This window comes from Hyposmocoma kahamanoa, unplaced genomic scaffold (assembly GCF_003589595.1).
Source record: "Hyposmocoma kahamanoa isolate Upper Pololo Valley unplaced genomic scaffold, ASM358959v1 63, whole genome shotgun sequence".
Classification (NCBI taxonomy): Eukaryota; Metazoa; Arthropoda; class Insecta; order Lepidoptera; family Cosmopterigidae; genus Hyposmocoma; species Hyposmocoma kahamanoa.
In genome coordinates this window covers 2967235-2991293 of record NW_020653851.1, presented here as the reverse complement: position 1 = coordinate 2991293, position 24059 = coordinate 2967235, and the positions used below count along the sequence as shown (strand labels likewise).

Here is a 24059-nt window from a genome sequence, read left to right as displayed (position 1 = left end):
TAAGAGCTGAAAAGCGGGATGCAACCAACGAATAATTTGAAATGAAAGTGTTTCAATTAAATTCACTACTCATAATAAATACGTACGTTAGGAATTGTTGAGTTATAATTATTGAAATAAACTTAAAATTCAGCTGTTGTGTTGGCCATGGAAAAATATCCATTCTGAAAAAATCATATTTTTTCAAATAATTTTCCACATTTGACACTGACACCTGTCAAATGTTGAAGTTACTGAACGAAAACGATGGAACCACTAAAAAGGTTTTTTTTCGTTGTTGTGAAACAATTTTAAATCTCGTTTTTCTATAGGTGGCTTTTAGCTATACAAGTTTATTTTATAATTCACGCTAAATAAAACTTCAAAAGGTTTTCTAAACCTTGAACTTAATAGGAGCCTTCGAAATTATATTTCATTTTTCGGGAATTTTTCAGGAAAAATTTTAACTGAAATTTGTCAGAAAATTTACCCAACAGTAGTTTTAACATTATACCTAAAAAATTAGGACTTATTTATATGTGTTTATAGAATATAAAAATTGAACAAACAGAATATGTACCGCTCTTACTAACTGAGCGTGATTGATCCAACTTGACGATAGCCACGGTGAGGCAACAGACACTGGTTCGAGTCCAGTCGCATAGAATGAATTTTTCTTTTCAAACAAAGTAGTGCAGTATTTTCACAAAAATATAATTGAATATCATGGTAGTAAAATAAAAAACATCATGATATACAATAACATAAAATAACTTTTTTTTTAAAAAGCCAACCTCAAAGGTTCGTGGAGTTACAATATTTATTTACCAAATTTTATTGAAAAGTACGCGAAACGAATTCATCCCCTAGTTTGTCACCCTTAGAGGTGAAATATTTTTTCAAATTTAAATGTGACCAATACTGAGGTACCACTCTTTCCAACAAAAAGGAATCATCAAAATCGGTTCACAAATTCCAATGATTTGTCGCGTAACATACCTACATACAAAAAATACCGTCGAATTGAGAACATCCTCCTTTTTTTAAGTCGGTTAACAAAAATAAAGATTATATGGCATTAATAAATTTATCAAACGATTTTGTCAGATATATCCAGCAACGAGTACACCAAAGCGGCCTCTAACGCGTCTACAAGAGCGTCTAGTTCGGAAACTGGGACCGGCAGCGCATCCGTTCTACTTTGAACTACCACCACACTGTCCCGCGTCTGTGACGTTGCAGCCTGCGCCGGGGGATACAGGGAAACCATGCGGAGTTGATTACGAGCTCAAGGCCTTTGTTGCAGATTCGCAAGATGATAAACCACATAAAAGGTAATTTCATTAAATATCCGATTCCTTAAAATAATGATTGATTCCTTAGTATCACGTCGAGGCCACCAAATACGCCGATTTGTTTGTTATGAGAAGTTCTACTTACAGACAATAAATGATGTATTTTTTAAATTATTTTTTTTATAACGTCAAGTGACGGGACGTACAAGTCGTGCGCTGATGGTAAGCTACACGCCTGTTCATGACGGTTGCAGTGCCATTCGAAGCTTTAAATCGCAAAGATCTGAAGGTCACTACCACTGCGCCCGTCACCCTGAAACATACGTTGACAAGTCCCGTGTGCCCGTAATTTCACCAGCGCACTTACCCTTGGCGGCAGAAATAGGTAAGGTGGCAGTACTACCCTGGATGAACTCTTTCACAAGAAGCTTTATTGCCACTGACCTGCATGCATGTGCATATCTGCATGAAGTTCTCTAGTTTTTGTGTTTTCTGCTATATATCTACCTCCTCCGTAGTACATTTTATTTTAATGAGCTTCTCTTGAAAACAAGGTTTTATTTTTTGTGATCAGAAAATTGTTCACTGAAGGGCTATCAATCGACATAATATGTTATCCTCATTTTATGAAATGAGTTCTGCCTAAAAGATATATATAGGTACCTCCGAAACGTAATGCAAAAATAAACACTTCAAAAGTCCTTTTGGATATTTGTTTGTGATTTTTTTAGGGGTGCACTTAGAACTTTTTCCATATAACACAAACAGTTGAACAACTTCTGAACTATCAGCTTCCGGACTCCAATGTAAGTTAGTAGTCAAATCGATTGGAAGTACTCAACCTTATCTCCTCATTTCGTTTTAACCAGCACTTCCGGGCCACCCTGTATAAACACATTTTATTCGACATATTGTCCATATAGAACTGGCTTATTCGGAGCTTTTTGAATATGGCGTGCCAGTGCGTTCCAGTGTCGTATTGCCTGAAGAGTAAATGAGTTAGGAATAAAACCAGTACGGTGAAAAGGAATGAAAAGATTCAATTCGCTATCTGAGCGAAGAGAAGAACGGTAAACAGACTTATATTTAATTTAATATTATCTATATGTATGTGCCTGACCGGCGCAGTTTTTACATTGAGAGACGTGGTCGTAACTTCAAAGTACTATATATTGTTGTAAGAAAATCGAGTCCGGAAGTCTACATTTATAAATTAAACTCAATTTTACACGACTCGATGACCTAAACCAGTCACGAGTCCAGAGTCGAGTCGAGCGCGAGTCATCGGAGCACGGACTCGAGTCTAATAAGAACTCGTTTCAAAGCGTAGAAGTCTCGAGTACGACATGTAGGGTTCAATTGTACTGAACAATTACTATTGCCCAGGAGTTCCTGTACAAACTTTGAACTCCTATAAGGTTTGAATTTGGAAATGTACCCTCCAATCACACAAAAAAGTAAACGGTTGATAAATTGCAATCAAGGTCACAAACCGTTAACGTCGTGCTCGTGATGGTAAGCTACACGCCTGTCCATAACAGTTACAGTGCCAGTTATAGCTTTAAATTGCAAAGATCTGACACTGAAACTGCGCCCGTCACCCTGAGACATAAGTTGACAAGTTCCATGTGCCTGTAATTTCACCAGCACCCTTACCCTTCAAAACCGGAACACAGTAATGCTGACATTACTGCTTGGCGACAGAAACAAGTAAGGTGGCAGTACTACTAGCTGCTAGCTTCCTGCTACTAAAAGTATGTATGTGAAAGATATGCAAAGTATTAAAAATGCAATACAATCATGTAAAATTTATTCCAAATTATACATATTTATACATAATTATCAATTATACATAATTATATATGATACAGAACGTAAATAAAAATATTTGTTTATTTACTTGAAATAAACAATTATTAGTTGCAGTGGTGTGTTAAACACCACACCACAACACTGTTCCCATAAACTTAGGAAACTCGAGAATGACTGGTTACATAAGCTGATAGCAAAAATAGCTATAGGATTGTGTAGATTGATGTTGAGGAATATCATTAAGAGTCTATATTACCTCAGCTCGAATTAAACTTTTACCCGTACTAATACGGTTCATTTTGCTAGGTTCGAGCGACAGTGACACTGGCTTTGTTTCAGAATTTATTTTTTTTGCAAACGATATTACAGCCATTTGAAAAAATATATCATTATACCATACGTGTTCCGTTTAGTTGATAGAAAAAAATCGTTGGTATATGTAAAGTATTGAATACAGCAGTTTCCTTGTAAAATTACGAGGTAAGGAATTGTGTTTTCACACCGTATAGTAGTCAGTTTTTCCTAAATGATTGAATCAACACTTTCACTGTTTTGCGGAATCAACCAACGCCATTTGAGGTTGTATACTCTTAATAAACTAGAAATTCTTTTTAATTTTACGAAACGATAGCAAGGCTCAACGAAATCGAGGTAGAAAATCATATTACATGAGTCGACGCTCCCGTGTAAATTGCTTTACAGCTGCGAAATAAACAATATTTAATAAAAGGGAAGGAGACATCGAAATTGCGATATTACTGGCTGGATATTGCATTTTGGCAATATCTTACTTGATTCTGTTTATTAGGAATCTTTGCGACAAAAATCAAAAGTCAATTCTAGTCACAGCAAGCTCTTTAAACGTATTCGACTTTATTTTCTCGCAGGACTACATTACTAACATTATAAACATGAATTTTTGTTTTTGATTTTTTTACAAAACTTTATAAATTTACCAAAACTTTTGAGTTTCTATTGTACTATCGGAGATCTTGTACGTCTGTATTTGGTATTAAGGTAGTTAGTTCAAACGAGCAAGCGTCCTCCCCGACGAACTCCACCCCTGCTCCTGAGTTTTGCATCGGACTGGTACTTACGCTAGTGTTGTCTTTTATTACCACACAGAGTTATCATCGTTAAGAGCTGTTTATTTTTTTTTATATACGAAAGTAAAACCTGGTGGATTATTTAATGTCATGAAACAAAAGTTGTTTTTGTGATGTGAGTTATAGTCCTACGAGGTTGTATTTATTTTTTATAATATAGATTAGAATAAGATTTATTCCCGGTTTACAACACATCAATAAACACATGTAAATTTAGAAAGAGAAATAACAATAATAAAAATAATAATAATAATGAAAAATTTCAGTTAAAATTACAATTATTAGTAAAAAAAATACTGACATAAAAAACAATGTGTTGCTACCATGAAAAGGCTGCGACTTAGCGTAATGCTAGTCTGGAGACTGACGCTGATCTTCCGTAGCATCCTCATATGTTCTGACGTCGACCGGATCCCAAAAAACGAAGAAATCAGTAAATAATTATATGTTTAGCACTTTCACAGTATTAATATGTAGAACATGGTGATATACTACATATACATACATATAGTGAGTGTACCACATACGCCATTATGTTATATAAAATTATAATAAAACATGAATGTGTCAGTACATGAGAAGCACGCAAGGATGGTCTATAAGATATACCTAGATAACTAGTTTACATCTCGAATTCTGTACTATGAAAAGCTACCGCCATCAGAGCTGTTTTTGCTTTTGTAACAAAATAGCTCTAAGGTATTTTTTGACAACAATCTTTGACAATGGAAATTTAAGTGAAGATGGGAGATTATTCCAGCATTTACTAGCCTGGTAGCGAAAACTTCCCTCAAAAGCTCTGGTTTTATGATAGAGTGTGACAAGTATAAAACTATTTATCCTCCTTGAGTTGTATGCATATGTAGCCCACTCCAACTTGCTATACAAATAAGTAGGATGCTTGTATTTAACGATCCCGTGTACCAAACCCGCAAGGTGAAGAGTCCTTCTCGATTGCATATTCAACAATCCTTCGCTGTTAAGTTTGGGTGTTATATAAAATCCCCCCGCGCACACGCGTATGGGGGACTTTATAACAGAACCTAATACAAGCAAGAACCTAATATCAAGTGCCGGGGCGAACAAGTCGTGCGCCTGATGGTAAACTACACGCCTGTCCATAACAGTCGCAGTGTCACTCAGAGCTTTAAATCGCAGAGATCTGACTGCGCGCGTCACCCTGAAACATAACTTGACAAGTCCCATGTGCCTGTAATTTTACCAGCACCCTTATCTTTCTAAACCGGAACGCAGTAATGCTAACATTTCTGCTTGGCGCCAGAAATAGTTCCCTGAACGAACTCTTTCACAACGCGCTCTACTGCTGCTAATTACAAATAACTCTGGAGATTGGTATAATATCACAGTTATATCATGTTAAGTTTATAAGCTATCTGTAAACAATCAGTATGTTTAATATTATTTGAAGCCGTGCTTATAAAATTTAAGTCATAACGTTGTTAAGTTATAATAAAATAACAAACGACCATCGTTTCTAACCCGCAGAAACTCGGTGCGGTTAGCAATCCGGAAGATAATGTATGCACCAAGCAAGCAAGGAGAACAACCTTCCGTGGAGGTGTCTAAGGAGTTCATGATGAGCCCTAACAAACTTTATTTGGAAGCGTCGTTAGATAAGGTGAGTGGATTAACATTTGTAACGTTTATGTAAACAAGATTTATTAACCTTCTTTTTGCCTATAAGAGAATAACTTGCGTTGTTTAAAATATTTATTATTTAATTAATACATTCAGGCGTTACTTTGCGGAAGTACATGTGTTGAATATTAAACGCAATCATTTTGCACGATTCAACCTCCGCTAGGTTCGCGGAGTAGCAAATTAATTTACTTCCATTTTTTGTTTATTTTTTAGGTCATCGATATTTGTTTAAACATTTCAAGTAAGAAAGGAACTTATTTTTTTCCTTCACTGACGCTTTATTTAGCGTGTTACGTTGTTTTTATCCGTAACAGAACGGAGGAGGTGTCAACTGAGTTGTGCACATTTCTGTGTTCCCAGCAATCTCGGAAATGGATGCACGGAAGTAGTGTTTTCAAAATAACTTGGAATATTTCAATGAAGGTTTTTAACAGTGATGCGGTGGAATGTCATAACAGAAACAGAAGTGGAAACAGATGTCAAAAGTAAATCTTAGCGAAAACGGAAGCGGAAATGTAACCATAAAGATTACAACGAAATATGTGATTCCAAACAGGACTTGCTTTTGGTTTCAATTTGCATTTTGCACAATACAAAACTGCTAAAAATCCCCACCTCACCGCAAAGAATCTGCGCGCGCCCCGTATCCATCGCAAACGTTGTAAACATACAATTAAAGTTCCGTTATAAAAGTTGCGGAGGCAGAAACGGAAATAGAAGTGAAAACATGAACGGAACTTCCACAGTTACGGAAGCAATAGCTGAGGTCTGTTGCATCACTAGTTTTTTAGATACGTTGTGTTGTGCCAATTTCGCAGGAGATGAGAATGAGAAGTTTTTTTCAAGTATGACAGTCTAAAGGCGGCTTCCGACGGCCCATGCTGTCACGGGCCGCGCCGATTTGCACAGGCGTGCTCACCCACTGAGCATCGTGGGAATAGTGCTACCCGTGTTTGCACTTTGTAGGGCACCGCGGAAAATGTTATGCTTTTATAGTAAAACAAGACTGTTGGTTTTTTAGGGTAAATAATGATGAAATAAATATTTTTGTGATAATAAAATATACGTTATTAACAATTTCGGTATTCATATTTTTTATTACAAATGAGAAAATATTTCGTTTAAAATATTTATTTAAATATTAGATTATATTATATATCGTTGAGGGCAGTTAGTTGATGTGTTCTCACATCCAAGGTGGCAATTGGTGGCAGCTAAAAATGATTTTATAAATTTATGAAGTCTAATCAAGACCGACTAATAAATCGATTAAGTGATTTATGTAGACGGCGGTAAAAAGATAATAGAAAATAGCTTTAAATTAAAAAAAATATTGGTCTTCAATTAAGCATTCTTCAAAACGTAAATGGGAAATAATAAAAATATACAATCCTTTCACTATTATGCGTACCGACAAGACTCATTTCTAGGCATTATAAAAAAACACAAGTATCGTAAATTTCTATTCAATTAAATTGAAAATAAACCTTGCAAGTACAGAAGTTTTTGAGCAAAAATGGTTATGTTTGCATCGGGTAAATTTAGTCTCGTATTTCTACGAAATGTACAACTATTGGCAATTTGTTTTTATAGTTTTTGTACCTATGGAGTGTAAAATGTTGTGTGTATAAAATGTGTTTAGATAAATGTTCATACAAAATACTTTTTCCGCCAATGCACCTCTGTGCGACGCGTTAGCGCGAGATGACGCGGCGTGGCTCGTGCCCCCACCGGCCATAGAAAGCCGGCTCAACACGACCTGTGGTCCTTCACAATGAAATCGTAATAAGAATTAAGCGTCTAATTGTTAATTTGTCACTTTCCAGGAGCTCTATCATCACGGTGAGAACATAGCCGTGAACGTGCACATAGCGAACAACTCCAACCGATCGGTGAAACGTATCAAAGTGTCAGTTCGACAGTTCGCCGACATATGTCTCTTTTCCACGGCACAGTATAAGTGTACAGTCGCAGAGGCGGAGAGCGAGTGAGTATCCTTTCTGGTCACGAAACTACGTCTTTTTTTTCTTTCTTTATAGAAGTTAATATTTCTACACCATTTAGGATCGTATTCCAGAACTCTACTCAATGCTCAAGTCAGGACTTGAGTATGATTTAAAGCACTGAAAATCATACTCAAGTCCTTGCCATTAGGGTCGTATTTCCAGTGCTTGAAATCATACTCAAGTCTGCTCAAGTCCTGACTTGACCATTGAGTAGAGTTCTGGAATACGACCCTTAGTTTTGCAGTGTACCAAATTTATCTGTGATAAATTTGTTTTGAATGTCACAAATAAGTGAAAAAACCGGATATTTAGACTCCTTAAATAATCTGCTTAAATATCACAAATACGGCTTAGTAGAACAATGAAATATAAACTGCGAGAAGTCCAAACAGTAACCTCGCCCAGATAAACTAGAATAGTTTATAGAGCTTCGTGTTATCTAATAGCACAGCACTAAACACACCACAGAGTTTTTACTGCTTATCCTACTGTCCGAGAACTGAAACTTTACTATTTTACCTTGAAAGTATAGGTACTAAGGTATATGATGCTCACTAAAAATATTCCAATCCGACCTTAAAATGTTTTTGAGAACTTACATTAGTTTTGGATCTATCGATGTCGTTTTCAATCATCGAGTGTATAACCAGAATTAGATACTAAATAAGTGCCATTCATCTCTGGCAACTAACTCATCAGGCAAATGTGCCTTATATAATTTTTCATCAACTCTCGTTTGCGTTGAAATCACAAATTGGAAAACTGAAATAGTACAGCGCCAACAACTGACCTGTGTCTCCGTATATTCCAAAAATATTCTGTATTTGTTGTAACAAAAATAATAACTATAACTATGGGAGCTGTTCCATTTGGTAGTGTCGGAAAAACAGCAAAACATCTAATTACTAAACAAACGGAATCACACTTCATCGTTAATTAAATATTAAGTATATAATTTAGCAAATTTCGTCCATTATAGCAAAACTTAAGTTAAACTGGTCGATTTGAAGTGAAACAATTGACAACAACCGTCAATTGTTTCGAATTCGGGCTGGCCAATCGGAGAGCAGTTGTCACCGTAATGATTTGGCAGAATAGTTTTCAATCAAATTAAATGACGTTGCGTCTCTATTTCTCTTTATATACTCGATGTTTTCAATGTGTAAATTGATGGCTTAAAACTGACGAATCATATACCAGCTCAATGTTGTCACGTAATTATTTTAACCAATAGAAAGCTACCGGTTTGTATTTGCAATGAATTTTGCACGTTCTGACTACTGCTGTGCTATAAGCAGAGATTGAATTAGGCAGAGTACATTTACCAAAATTTCAAGTATTACATATGAAGAGGACGAAGGTGGTTAATACCTACACTAAATACGCTAGTGTAGCAAAGTAATTGCTAGTTACAAATACCATAATTGCGAGATGTTAGAAGAAGATATAATCCTCACTAGTTCTTTGAAGTTTAGTTAAATATGCACTGCCTCTTCCGATCTTTGATAAGGAAGTCACCACATCGGGATCGCATTAAGCCGGTCAAGAAAAGCGTTAAGTCCATATAATATGAGTGAAAAAAACGTACGTTTCGTGTCGGCGGTACAACCGGAAGCGAAACGTGTAACGTCTTTTTCGCTCTTATTGCACAGAAATAAAACTTTTTCTGACCGACTCAAGCCGATTTCGCGTTAATAAGTGTGACATTTACCTAATAAATGATGAATGATCTACCTAATGAATGAAAAAAATTACTATGTTTACTACCAACTATGAACTAGGAACCGCTATTCTTGGAATGCAGCGACATTATTATGCCATTATTTTTAACACATTGATAAAAATATATATATACAATTTATTTGCTTTGCGTACGCTTCTGCTATAAAACTTCAATATTATATAATACACATGATTATATACACGCACAGACAAAAACATGTAATTATTATTTGATTATGTATTTTTGCTTTAGGGAGCCAAATTCAAAGGTGAAGAAAAAGTTTACATTCCCATTCTTTGGGCTGTTCAGTAAGAACTTGCAAATGCATTCTCTGTGAGTAAGTGTTTGCGTGTGAGTGTTCACCCTTATGGATGACTGGACAAGTAAACAATATGATAATGATCAAGATATCAAAGGGTCTAGGGCTAACAATAAGTGTGTGAGTTTTCGTAAAGCGGTCAGGTCAAGCGGTCAATTACGCAGGATATTTTAAGGTGCGCAAACCCACATGCTCGTCCTTCCTCCCCAGACTTGACTCAGAAGGGGAAGGAGAGGAGAAATTATGTGTCTGACTGATGGTAATTCTATGCCCTTTACCGTCGCTCTAGGCCAGCCACCATACCTTGCTGAATCGCCATGTTTTTTTGTATCATACAATGTGATGATACGAACAAGTCGTGCACCTGGTGGTAAGCGACACGTCTGTCAATGACAGTTGTAGTGCCACTCAGACCTTAAAATCACAAAGATTTGAGGGGCACTGCCACTACGCTCGTCACCAGGAACGTCATAAGTACCACGAGCCTGTAATTTTTCCAGACCCCTAGACACTTTTGCGTATCTACATTGGGTTACTTTCGTCGAAATAGACTTTATGCACTATGTGAGATGGATTCGCGGAAAATACGTGTGAGGAAGTAATTAAGTTACGACTAGGTGAGAAATGAGACAATGGGATGTAATGGATGTGGGGAAGGAAAAGAACTACACTAGCTAAAGAGTCTGGGGCCGTATACCCGTATCCATCCATACTAAGAAGATCAATTTCCAGATGAACCTCCTGAACTTAGAACTTAAACTTTTCGTAAAATAAGTTATCTAACTCATTCATTATATCGTACGTTTTGTGTTCTTCACAAATCCGGTACATAACACAGTTGAAAAGTTCCGGAACGTATACACAGAGTAGATAATTCATTTAATGAAAATTCACACACATATTGTATGTTGCCTCGGATCCCTTGATATATGGGTATTAATGCATTTATTGGTTATAGACATATTAATGATGATACATTAGATATTTTTAAAGTTACATTACGGGCGTCACCACATTTATTAATGCGGAATCGTTTGACCGACCAAAAGAGTTTTATGTCCATGTAATATGGATTACGGTCCTTTTTTCACTCTTATTAAAGGGACATAAATCTTTTTCTGACCGGCTTAATTCGACTCCATGTCGATAAGTGTGGTGAGTCCCTAATACAATTGCACATGAAACCAATACTATCCTAATTAAAAAATGATTGAATTGAGAAAACAGGATTTGAAAGTTCAAAAACAAAAATTAGTAAATGGATCTTATTGAAAACAAAATGAGATTATTTTTATTTGTACATAACATTTTGTTATTAATTTATAAACGAGAACATAAATTTATATATAATGGATATTTCAGTAATTTTTTGAACTTCAAATCGTGTTTTCTCAATTCCACAATTTTTGAGTAACGCCAGTATTTGGTTTCATGTACGTGTCACGTAACTAGAAATGTTGTTATAGACGTTTGTTTAAATTTTTCTGTACAAGTTATTTCCAATTTCATAGAAGATATTGTAAACAGAAAAAAATTGTAGTTATTACAGTTATAACAGGTGATTTGTGTAGAATATCTTCGTCCAGTTGTCTATTACTTGTATATCTTATTTATTTACCCGCATTGTAGAACAACATACTAACAACATTTATTTGTTTGGACCCTAAAAGAGAACACTATTTTTTGATATTTTGTTTAACTCATTTTCGATGGAATTTGTGCTAAAAATTTGTTCGCATCAGATATTTCAAATTTTTTACTTTTAACCGAAAAACAGATGTGTGCCGTTGAAATAAAAATTTGAACCCTTTAATCATTACAATATTTAATATCTCGTACAAACTCCGTTACTGTGTACTGCGTAATTTTTCATAGACATTTTCGAAATGTGACCTAACTTTGACTTAGAAACGTTCAGAAATATGACTAACATGACTACCAGCCGTCTATTGAAAACTCGTTTGGGAAACTGATTTGTCTACTTTCACTAGAAAACCGTGACGTCGAATCACTTAATACATTATAACGATTTTATATTAATAAAGACAATTTTGTATTACAGAGAAGGTTGCCCGGTCGGTCCAGGGTTCACATTAAGCAAGGTGTTCACGTTGACACCTCTACTCGCCAATAATAAGGACAAATGGGGATTGGCGCTCGATGGTCAACTTAAACACGAAGACACCAACCTTGCGTCTAGCACACTGTGAGTTTTTAATTTACACCTTTACTATATACACCGCTCAAGTCCAAAATTGTCGGTTTTTATTTTTGATAATAATAAAAATAATAAAAACCGAATATCACTGAATATCAAACAAATGTGTATTATGATTACACGTACCAACATACATATAATCTCAGTACAGAGTACTAAAAAACCGACCTCAACAGTACGTGGAATTACGTCTATTTGCCAAGTTTTATTGAAATATCCCCTAGTTCGCCACTATACGGGACTTGACACAGAAGATAATAAAAATCAGTTCTCACTAAAGTATATTGAGAGAGAAAAATGCATTGAATTGGAGAATAGCAAAATCAACCATTAAAATAATTGCTCCTTATAATAAAATTTAGGCGCTATTTATAAAAATGAATCTTACATCTTCGTGAACAGCCATCCTTAGAGGTGGATGACTTTCTTCAAAATTAAATGGGACCACTATGGAGATACCCTCTTTCCAACAAAAAAAGAATCATGAAAATTGGTTCACAAATACCGGAGTTATCGCGAAACATACATACAAAAAAAAACACACAGTCGAATTGAGACCTCCTCCTTTTTTGAAGTCGGTTAAAAATTAAATAATATAAATAACATAATTGGTTTATTAGGTTTATCCATAAATAGAACACCTATTGAGCTGCTAACAGATTGACTGCATGGTTGCAGTTAATGCGTGAAGTCGTAATCAACTTAATGCAGCCTCGACCGTCGGTTTCGACTGCATGTAGTTAATGCGTGAAGTCGTTATCAACTTCATGCAGTCGTGGTCTCGGTTGCTTGCGTTTTCACGCATTAACTGCAAACATGCTATCAATCTGTTAGTAGCCTTACTAATAATAGCTTGAAAATGTTTGCATACGCTAAATATGCAAGTTTTTTACTCTGTTCTAAAATTGTGACCGTCAGGATGGCTGGTCGCCTGTCGCATCTGGCACTGAGTGTTTCTACATAAGTTAAAAAAATATAAACGATTGAAAATTTTATTAAGAAGTACCAACGCTTTTGTATCATGGCAATAAAGCACTAAAACTTATGCTTTTTTAATTTAATCAGGCACTTCTTCGTAAAATTTTCAATCGGTTATACTTTTTTAACTAATGTAGATAGGAAGCGTATACATTTAATTCGTGAAGGTAGCAATTATTGGTAATACATACTTTTGGAAAATCTGCTCCCTTCATGCTGAACAAAGTGGCGACCAGCCATCCTGACGTCAGAATGGCTGGTCAATTATTATTTTTTATTTCTCAGAATATATCAAAGGTAGCAATTATTTAGATAGATAGTAAACTTCAGTGGTTTCCACATATATCGTGCCTGGCCCGCAGATTAAGCTCCGCTGCATACGCAGTCCGCAGAATACGTGAGCTTACCGATGTTAGTACTGCTAGACTAGTTTACTTTAGTTACTTCCATAGTATAATGTCCTACGGGATTCTCATGTGGGGTAAAGCGGCGGATATTCAAACCATATTTGTATTGCAAAAACGAGCGATTCGTTCTGTGTACCGTCTAGGCTCTCGGGTATCTCTCAGAGAAAAGTTTAAGGAGACTGGTATCATGACTGTGGCATCACAGTACATTTACTCAAATATTTTATATGCCCGTAAAAATATACATAATTTCAATAAGAAAGAAGATATCCATAATATTAACCTTAGAGCTAAGTCCAAACTCATGGTACCACGATTTCGTTTAACCAAGGTAAACAACTCTTTTATGGGGAACTGTATACGTTTTTACAATAAGATTCCGGAGCATATATTAAGTTTATCATTTCCTAAGTTTAGAAACTACATTAAAAATATTTTGATCGAAAAATCATATTACAAAATTGAAGACTACGTGTTAGATAAAGATGTATGGAAAGACGACATGGCTCCAGAATCCACACAAATTTGATTCAAAGTGTATTCCATAGCATTTAAGTTTATTTGAAAAGAGCAATCCCTAGAGTTTCTTGCTCGTTCTTCTCAGGGAGGTCAGCGTAGTGAACGAGCAGTAGCTTAAATGTGACGTTTTCAAGTGTAAATTTATTTTACCTATGGAATAAATAATCTTTGACTTTGACTTTGACTTTGACTTTAGAAAAGGTAGGAAATAGGCAGCAGTCCTTAAATATACACTTAGTGCCATATGCAACAGGCGACCAGCCATCTTGACGGTCACTCTAAAATTACTTGAACAGTGTTGTGTGCTAAGCGACGACTTCGTATTCTATCTAGTCCTTAATTCGACGAAGTGATTATACAACCACTTGTTGTATAAAAAACAATCATAAATTATACTCACTTCGGTGTATAATTTCTTGTTCATATATTATGATGACATCAGTGACCCAACGGTTTGCACTGTGGGCTGTAAGGAAATCCCGACGAATGAACTTTCTCTAAATACGTTCTTGTCTGGGTGTAGCCCCGGAGTGAATTCCGTTGCTTTAGTACTCATAGTACAGAAATTATTTTCAGACCATATAATTGATGTAGTTGTCGGACACATTATTGTTATTAATAGCTCTGTGCAAATGTAGAAGCTAGACTGTCAAGGGTCTAAAATTTTAATTAAACTCGAAATTTATTATTAATTTAAATATACTGTTTCAGAATCGCAGATCCATCGCAACGTGAGAATTTAGGTATCATAGTGCAATATAAGGTCAAAGTGAAGCTCTGCCTTGGACCACTTGGCGGGTAAGTTTGATCGACGAAAATGACCACCTTCCTTAGTGCTCTAGTCGTCTACTCCCGTTCTCTGTCCGACATCCGTCCAAAACAATTACTGTCAAATAAGTAATACTCGATTAAATTAAAAGACAATGTCAAGTATGAAGCTTCACTGGCATCATTTGTCTTGTAATTTTATCGAGTATTGCTTATTTGACAGTAATTGTTTCGGGCGAATGTCGGATGAAGAGCGGGTGTAGACCCCCTAGACTCTATCTCTGGTGAGATAGGAATTTAATAACATCCCCTTACTATTAAAACTTTTGTGATCGTCAGGATGGCTGGTCGCCTGTGGCATCTGGCGCTGAGTGTATGTTCAAGAATTGCTACATATTTGCTACCTTCTCTAAATAATTGCTACCTTTGATATATTCTGAGAACTTAAAAAAAATTACCAGCCATTCTGATATCAGGATGGCTGGTCGCCACTTTGTGCAGCATGAAGGGAACAGATTTTCCAGAAGTATGTATTACCAATAATTGTTGCCTATTTGCTACTTTCACGAATTAAAGGTATACGCTTCTTATCTACATTAGTTAAAAAAATACAACCGATTGAAAATTTTACGAACAAGTGCCAACGCCTGCCCTTTACATTATGGCAGTAAAGTACTAAAAACTTGAATATACACTCAGTGCCAGACGCCACAGGCGACCAGCTATCCTGACGGTCACAAACTTTTTGAGTACGCTATTTTTCAAAATCTACTTTTTCAGCTTGTAATATGCAGAAATATTCAATCCGTTACCTGTTGAATACCTCGAATATCTGCCGTGATTGCAGAGACAACAGTTGATAAATTTCAAAATCTTATTTTGTACATATACCAAATCGATTTTTTAAAGGTCTTTTCCCATTCCTGTAAAATTTTTAAAAGTGGACTTAGTAGAAGGTTTTAATAGTAAGGCGATGATAAGTGTGTTGTCTTGCAGGGACTTAAGCGCCGAGCTACCATTCATCTTGATGCATCCAAAGCCGGAAGAGGAGCCGGCACGGCCTGTGGCCGAACCCTCCCCGCGGCCTGTCGATCACGACCTCATTCAGCTCGACCCGCCGCCGTAAGTACTCAACGTTTTATGTCAGCGCATTCTCCATTGTCATACACAAATATGACAAAACAAACACGTGACCACTTAACATTGACGTCCGACTTCAACAATTCTGTTGGTTTTACCTTTTAGAGTCCAGAAAAATCTGTCTGATACTCTCTTGTACTATTTCAAAAATAATTGTCTATATTTAAATTTTCGCATTTCAGAAAAAAGGAAATTGAAATTTCACCTTGAAATTCAGGCGAGCTTTCAAATGAGACTCATCGGTATTAAGTGGGAGGAACCAGTTCTGCCGTGAATGTCTCTTTTCGCATTTTAAATTTATAAACTATTTTTCAAATGTATGTCTTACTGTTCGTATAAAGAGAAAATTTCTCAACAAATACATTCAATTTTACAAAATCTGGATGTATCCAAACGTCACACAGGGACGTCGAAAGGCAATGATGAATTCGTATTATTGAGTACATTATGATGGCATTTCAGCAAACAAGATCAATTTTTATATGGAAAATTTTCTAATGAAAATCTGTAACATAGTACAGAGGCATGCGCTAATAATAAATAAACATTGGCGATAGCTGTAAGTGACAATGGTTACAAAAACACCAAAATAATTGTATTATTTGTTGAGCATTGCCTATAGAGCTGTCAGCATAAACAAGTAACAATTAGATGAAACTCAAAACGAAATAATACTTAAACTAAAAATTTATTGATATATAAAAACTGTAACTACAAAAGCCGGCCATTTTCTCTTTTTTCACAACAAAGTAACCTCTTTTGTCCAATAATTTGCCGACGTTTGTCACAAAAAGTAGTTCAAGATAACAAGCAAGATAATAAACCTTGTACCAATAAATTTAACTTTTTTTTTCACAGAGATGAGAACGGCCAAGAGCAAGACGATGACATAATCTTCGAGGACTTTGCGCGGCTGCGGCTGAAAGGTGCCGACGGCGGCGACGCTTGAATACGCGCCTTTTAATTCACATGCATTTCGTCAAGCCGCGTTTACACCTGCCCAGTAACTGGCTTCATAAAAGGACACAAGACTTACCAGCTCATAAGCATCTTGCTGTTTCGAGCATTATGCTTGTCTATTTTCTGTTCCTTGTAAATCAGTAATGTTCTGAATTAGTAATTTTTAACTCATTTATTCATTATTTATCCATTAACTCATTTTTATTTGCTATACCGACTTTAGAATCGTCGTTACAAGTGTTAATTTAAATATGTTTGTATTGCTATTTTCACATTACCTATAATTCTAATACGCTGCCGTTACTGGCATAGTGTAAACCAGGCACAACAACTCGGTGATCGCCGTGTGCGATCTGTCCATGAACTATCCTGTACAGTGTATTATGTGTTGAAGAGGATTCACTATTGTGTTATAATTGGTACACACTTTGGGGATATTGTGGTAGGAAATAATTGTAATTACAGTGTAATATAAATGCTTGCACTATTTATAACTACAGTTTATATAAGAACTTGCACCGTTTCAGAAAGAACCAATATAACAAGTGGTACTAGCCTGTACGTAAAAACTGAGAAAAAAGTCAATATTAATACTAGATGGCGCTGAAATCAGTGGATAAAATACAAGTTATCTCAATAGAAGCCATCGCGAATGAGTTTAGGAGTTTTATAGTGACCAATGAATGTCCTCTTGTTTCAATGGTGCATGATTTTTGGGGACTTTAATTTTTTTACAATATACACTTGTACTTGTTAAATTCGTAAATGTTATTCGAAATATTCCCTATAATTGTGCACAAATTGTAACACATTACTGTAATGGAGAGTTTTATATATTATATTCGATGTATATTGTATGTGAAAATTTATTTTAATAGTTGTCTATTGATCAAATATTCGAGTACAAGTTTAATTTTAGCGTATTGTTATTTTTCATTGGAATCATTGGCTATTTGTTTCAGTATTATTCGACAAGATTATCGAAGCATACGACCTCGTCCCCTTTAAAAATGTCACGGGGGTGAAAGTACCACTTTTTGCAGTATTGTCGAGTAGTAAAATATAGTACAATATTCGTTATCTATCACGCATTTAATAGATTAAAAAGTTTTGTACTTTAGGAAAATACTTTCTGGCGGTAGTGACGTATACTTGTTCATGTTGGGAGTATAACAATAGTACCCTAGCCGTGGTGACTTTTTAAATTTTACATGCAACGCGGACCATTTGTGCGAAGGGAAAAAAGCGCCATGCCAATATTTACAATTTCTGAACGAAATTTTTTAAGTCACCACGGCCACGTAGTTTCGGTGTTATTATTATGGCGCATTCACATTACGCAAGTAACTTGCATACAGTTGTACTTTCACATCTTTATGCTAGTAGTTGTGTAGTTGTATACGCCTTTAGTCGCGAGGGTAGGCCCGTGACATATGGGTCAAAAGCCCCCCGTCTGTGGCCTTCGAGACAGAATTTAACGTCGTTTTTGGTCCGATATCATTCAGAGCAACCTAAGATTAATTGTCAGTATAGTCTAAGCATATAATTATCAAGCAATATTAATACTTAATATTCCTAAAAAATTGCTGAATGGTGTTAGACCTAAAGCAAATTCTTTAGGAAAATTAATAGTGACGAATTATAAAACTTTGAATATTATTATGTTAACAGTGCTGAGTTTCTTCGTACAACTTGAACTGCTTCTTCTATTTGGAGTTTATTGTAATAAGTATGCAAGATACAACGTTACCAGTTCATTAATGTGAATTTCTATTGTATTTTATGGAGCACAAATTTTTTACTTGTTTGAAATGTGTTTTTGTAATTAAATTATAAATATAGATTTTTCTTACTTCCATAATGCGCAATGAAAACCTAATCGAACAACGTTCTTTGCTTAGACTTTTTCGGTTTGTCGTTTTGTTGCTAATTTGATTTTTTTAAAGAACATTTCTAATTTAAGATTTTAATATTGTAAATGGTCTCCATTGTTTATTGACAGTTTTGTTTTTATATATAGATTGATTCTCTCTAAATAGACTGTGTACTGTTGTTGTACTGGTAAAACGATGACCAGTTAACATTTACATGCCTTGCACTGGTATTGAGGCCAAAATCGGGTTCTTTTTGTATTTGTCATTGAATTGATTTTAAAAGACCTATACTACAATGTTGAGTCACGCAAGTCACACGCATCCGCTGTTCATCTGATCTAGTGCATGCCCTTAAAAGAACAAGGGCCAGTACACATCACGTCTTACAATATCCATTCTGTAACGTTGTACATTTGTTTCGCTGTACAGTAAGTAGTGTAAATTATGTCGCATGTTTATTGTATACTACGCTTTATGATGCACAAAATCTTCTTTATTGAACCTCGCCTGTAAAGTAAAAATCAAATATTAAAGTTTTTTATAACCTTTAAAATATTAAAAAAAAAACTTATATGTCGGGGTTCCAAAGTTAATTTTACAACCAAGATGCAAAGGGAGAGTGATGTTTTATAAAATAATTGTATCAATGCATTATTTCATAGTTTAATATTTCTGTTGCTGTAGAATCCTATTATTTATGTATTATTAAGCGTTCAATGGGAATAAACAATTTTTACTAAGTACTTTCACACAAGTTTTTTAAGCAGCGAGAAGTGTTATTATATCACTTGCACTACTAAAAAGCTTGATGAAATAAACTTAAGGATTTATTAGGAATATTTAGTATTTATGACAATCGTACCATTATTCAAGCCTTAATCGTGTTTTATACCATGTTTGAAGTTACCGGAGTTACCAGTTTTATAAAAGCTTAAAAAACTTGGTGATGATCGTACGATTTTAGGAACAACATCATTCGTATTAAATTTATGAATTATTCACAGCCATTTGGTATTTTATGGCCTACGAGTTTAGAGTACAATTTTACAAGTCATTTGTCTAAAGAGTTCAGAGGCTATATTTGAATTTTCCTCATGCAGAATACTCAAAGAAATCCCCCACTACAGTACTCTCTATATTGGCAACACTCAAAGAACAGTGTTGCTAACAGTCAGAATTGAATACCTCTTGGCTGTAAAATGTTAATGTGCTAGAAATAGGTAAATAAATACCTTACAAAGAATGGTACATAATATGCGTTGTTGCGGCAATTTTTGTAAAGTTCAAGTTGACCATTAGTGACAGATCGCGAACTTGAATTGTGATCGGGGAGAGCATGAAAATTCATTTAAAATTTTCGAAACTTACCCGTTATTACATCTCTTTGTTACCTTGTTATTCAGTGAATATGCATGCTCATGAAGAACCTTGTCTATATGAATGTACGAAATGTAATGAAAGCACACATTCTTTTTTAATTTTACATCGAACATTTTTTGATGTATACTTTTTCAATAAATAATATGTAATCAAATTATGTGTTTTAATAAGTCTTACCTTAAACTATCAAAAGGTGTCGATAGAAGAACGTAATTAGGGGTTCGATTTGTTTATTTATTTATTTATTTTATAACTGTATTACATAATGCTTACAGGTAAAATATCCAAACGAACTCTTTTTCGCGAACGAACTTTAACTGCTTCCGTGGCCGAGCGGTTACCATGCCGGACTGCCACCCAGAGGTCCTAGGTTCGATCCCCGGGCCGGGAGAAATATTTGTATGGCCTATATTTATTTCTCTCGTGAGTGTGGGTGTAATTTGTGATTGTCTATGATTGTGTCCATGGCACCCGCGATACAGGGTTTCCTTAGTGCGGGATTATTATAAAAAAAACGCAATTGTAAGTTCTTAAGGCTAAGTGGGTAGTATCCAAGCGTAACAGCATAATATTATATATGTATATATATGAATTAAGTAGTAGTATGTAAAATACATTGAGTAAAATTGAACATTTGTGGAATTAATAAATACATTACAAGTATTGCAGATAGCACACCCATGTATGTGAGTTTTAGTGTAATGAATTATAGTGTAATGAATTATCAAACCCATTATAGTGTACCTTCAGGCAATGTGCAGTGGTATAATATACTACCCAGTTGTAGTGTTTTTTTAATGGGACATTATGGGGAAATCAGAAACTATAGAAGATCCAAGGAAACTGTCTTATGAACCACTAAGTTTTTTTTGTGAAAACAATTTTGGCATACTCAATTTTTTTGGCCAAGCGTGTGTTGTCCATACAAATGAATAAAGTTAATCAAAATTTTATTAGTGCTGGTCGACTTGGTTTCATGTAAGGATCATTTCATTGTATGGGACGAAAACATCGGGACAGCACAGCATATAGAGTTACCTAAGAAGTTTATCACCAGTGGCCATTGATTAATACAGATACCAAAAGGTATTATACAGATACTACCAAAAACCGACACGCAATTTCTACAATGCTTTTCATTTCTAGGAAAAGTGAATACTCAGTTATGAATTTTTACACACTTTGTTTTACATTTATGCTTTTCTTCCTCTTGCAAAATTAAATCTAAATCACTGTTATTATAAGAGACGGGTTGATGTTAAGGTCAATGGCGTAGAAGTATTATTTGGTCATTGGACTGTGCCCCAAATTACATATAAATATAGGTGACAGTACATTAGTAGGAGTACGAGGACATATTTATCCGCTTGGTCCTACCAGTAGGAGCATAGCGACATATTAGTCCTCGTGTTCCTACCAGTAGGAGCATGAGGAATCGGCCGGTTTTTGCATCAGCAGCCAAATAGAAGCCATAACTACGTGATTTAATTAAGTTGTTGTCTTTGTCACCTCGTCCGTGCGCTCCAGTGGTTACATTCTGCTTGGTGCGCATCGATCTATTGTATTCACTAAAGAAGCAGAAAAAAATTGAAAATGATAAACCTTCGCGCCATGTGAATAATGACGATAGACAAAAGTAATTTTTACTTAAACGCAATGATTGATCAAGTTATGCCGATTTTGAAGTACAAGAAATTAATATACTTTACCTCTTATTTCCAAACGTAATTGTGAACATCAAAACAATATTCCGTCAAATCCTGACGTGTACTTCGTCAAATAATCCTGAAAAATTCTTAGTTTCATGTTGTTTACCAGCATACGCAGCCATGTCGGACACTGAAAGGCCAGTGGATGTCAGTGGACCTACAGAGGAGAGACAGGATCGCGGGGCGGACGGTGATGGGACCGCCGTGTCTGAACGCGAAGCATATTTTCAGGCCCTGAGATTATGGATCCAGCAGGCACAGATCTACCAGAACCTCTCGACATGTTTTCCCTACTACATGATGACATTTCAGGGCATGCAGAACAATCCTACGAATGTCCCGTTGCTCAATAACAACTATCAGTTTCACGCGCAGCAATTCCCTTTTCAAGTGCCAAATGCTGCAAGGAACGATAATCAGACGCCAAATGAAGGTCTCTCTCCAAGCGAAGGTATGTTGCTTACTATGTAATATAGATAGTTTATGTTTTATCTAATTACTGAAGTGTGTGTTGCGGCCTTCGCTTAAACCCTGTTTTATGGATGAAGCTTATTATTTTCATTCAATGTTTTTGTTTTATTTCAATATGTACTTACATTAGCCCACTTCATTTTCTGAAAAAAGGCTAATTAAGGAAGTTTCGTTAAGAGACTCCTTGTAAAGAGTTTCTTGAGTGAAGTTCTGCCACCCAACCTATTTCTGCTGCCAAGCAGCATTGTGAGCACTACTGTATTTTATATACGATTTAGAAGAACTTTGTCTTGGAATGACGGGTGCAGTGGTACTGTTAGTTATGTGTTACTAAAAATAGATTGTGTATGGGGAACAATAGCAAAATTGAAACACAAATACATTAAGCCAAATATGTAATAAATAAAATAACTTTTATCAACTTCTGTTACGGTGGTATGAAGCAATGGTAATAATGATGCTTTTGCAAATATAGCCACATAAATATCAAGATTTTATTAAACACAATACTCTTATTAATAACAAAGAGAAATTCCTTCGATTTGTCAGGATCGAAACCTTTGTCTGTATGCTAATCTTGGGCAACAAAAACTAAAACAAAAAATTAATATTGCCGTACTTTCACACATACTGCTGTATTATTATAAGATACCATACCATATTTGACAGAAGTTAATTTTGAGGAAGGCTTTTCACATGTATATAATTTAAATTGATCTCTCTTTTGTATTTCTTAATTGTTTAATTGGTTTTATGAAGCCAGTTAGTTGTGTAGTAACTAATATATTCCTACTTTACAAAAAAAATACAGCTAAATCATTGTTGGAAACGATGACGGTCAGAAAAGACACTAAGTTCTATTGTGAATATAACTGCTGTTGATGGTTTGTTCTGTGGAATTACTCAGATGAAAATTTAAAACAAAATAAAAAATAATATTTCATGATGTGCTGTTTTTTATTTTTTACAACTTTTCTAATGATATTCACATTTTTGGCCATCATTAAGACATTTAAAAAAAGGATAGACACCTATTATAGAACAAAATGAAGTTGCTCTCACATTACTGATAAAGCAGTATTATTGGTCATCACAATCAAATGTTAAAATTAAAAATATTAAAAAAGCTTATTTACACATGAATGATAGTAAAGTAAATAAATGACATCCAAAATTTTCATTGATACAATACAGATACAATATACATTAAGCTAGGCTAAAGGAGGTGTGTATATTTTGACACAATTTATTTAATACAAAAGTATTGAATGTGTATTTCAAGTTTATTTTCCACACAGTGTAATATAAAAAATACCCATTTTATTAATTCTTTTTCAGTAATTGGCCGTCACGGAGGCTATGAGTATGTAATACCTCCATTATATAAGAGGCTTTTTGCAGAGTTTATTGATTTTATTCTGCTGTTTATACTGAAATTGATAGTCACCTTTATGGCAGTTGATATGTTTGAACTGATGTAAGTATAGCGAGTATTTTTTAAAATAATTACATTGTAATTTATTTTATCTATGTCATATTTTTATGTCACATTTATTACTGGAAGTTTTTTATTTATTTATTTATAGGTTTTATTGCTGATAACTTACATACTAACTTATCTGACACAGAAACATGACATGCATACTTTTTATATATTACATATTTATTATTACTCAAATTTGTTGGCTCAGTACCTTCAGCTTGTCCTAAGCCATAGGCCTCTTCCAGAGGAA

At 35.0% G+C, this 24059-nt stretch overlaps 2 protein-coding genes across 2 annotated transcripts in view; both read left to right on the top strand.

The window, feature by feature from the left end:
- The window catches only part of LOC113230094 (beta-arrestin-1), a 191046-nt gene extending 170772 nt beyond the window's left edge, over positions 1-20274 (top strand). The window contains exons 7-13 of the mRNA XM_026463851.1: positions 1087-1313; positions 5699-5831; positions 7681-7841; positions 11965-12108; positions 14736-14822; positions 15789-15914; positions 16791-20274. Of these exons, the coding sequence (XP_026319636.1) occupies positions 1087-1313; positions 5699-5831; positions 7681-7841; positions 11965-12108; positions 14736-14822; positions 15789-15914; positions 16791-16881 (969 nt within the window). The 3' untranslated portion in view covers positions 16882-20274. The remainder of the gene's footprint in view (positions 1-1086; positions 1314-5698; positions 5832-7680; positions 7842-11964; positions 12109-14735; positions 14823-15788; positions 15915-16790) is intronic.
- Positions 20275-21901: 1627 nt separating this feature from the next.
- On the top strand, positions 21902-23822 carry LOC113230072. Its single transcript, XM_026463805.1, has 2 exons — positions 21902-22306; positions 23665-23822. The coding sequence occupies exons 1-2, from the start codon at positions 21976-21978 to the stop codon at positions 23805-23807; spliced, it is 474 nt and encodes a 157-aa protein (XP_026319590.1). The 5' UTR covers positions 21902-21975; the 3' UTR covers positions 23808-23822.
- The last annotated feature ends 237 nt before the right edge of the window (positions 23823-24059 follow it).

What these genes read in the sequence shown, in the direction of transcription:
- LOC113230072 (XM_026463805.1), top strand. Translation starts at nt 21,976, where the DNA reads ATGTCGGACACTGAAAGGCCAGTGGATGTCAGTGGACCTACAGAGGAG. An exon ending in AGGTCTCTCTCCAAGCGAAG is followed by an intron (nt 22,307 to 23,664) that starts GTATGTTGCTTA and finishes ATTCTTTTTCAG; the next exon opens with TAATTGGCCGTCACGGAGGC.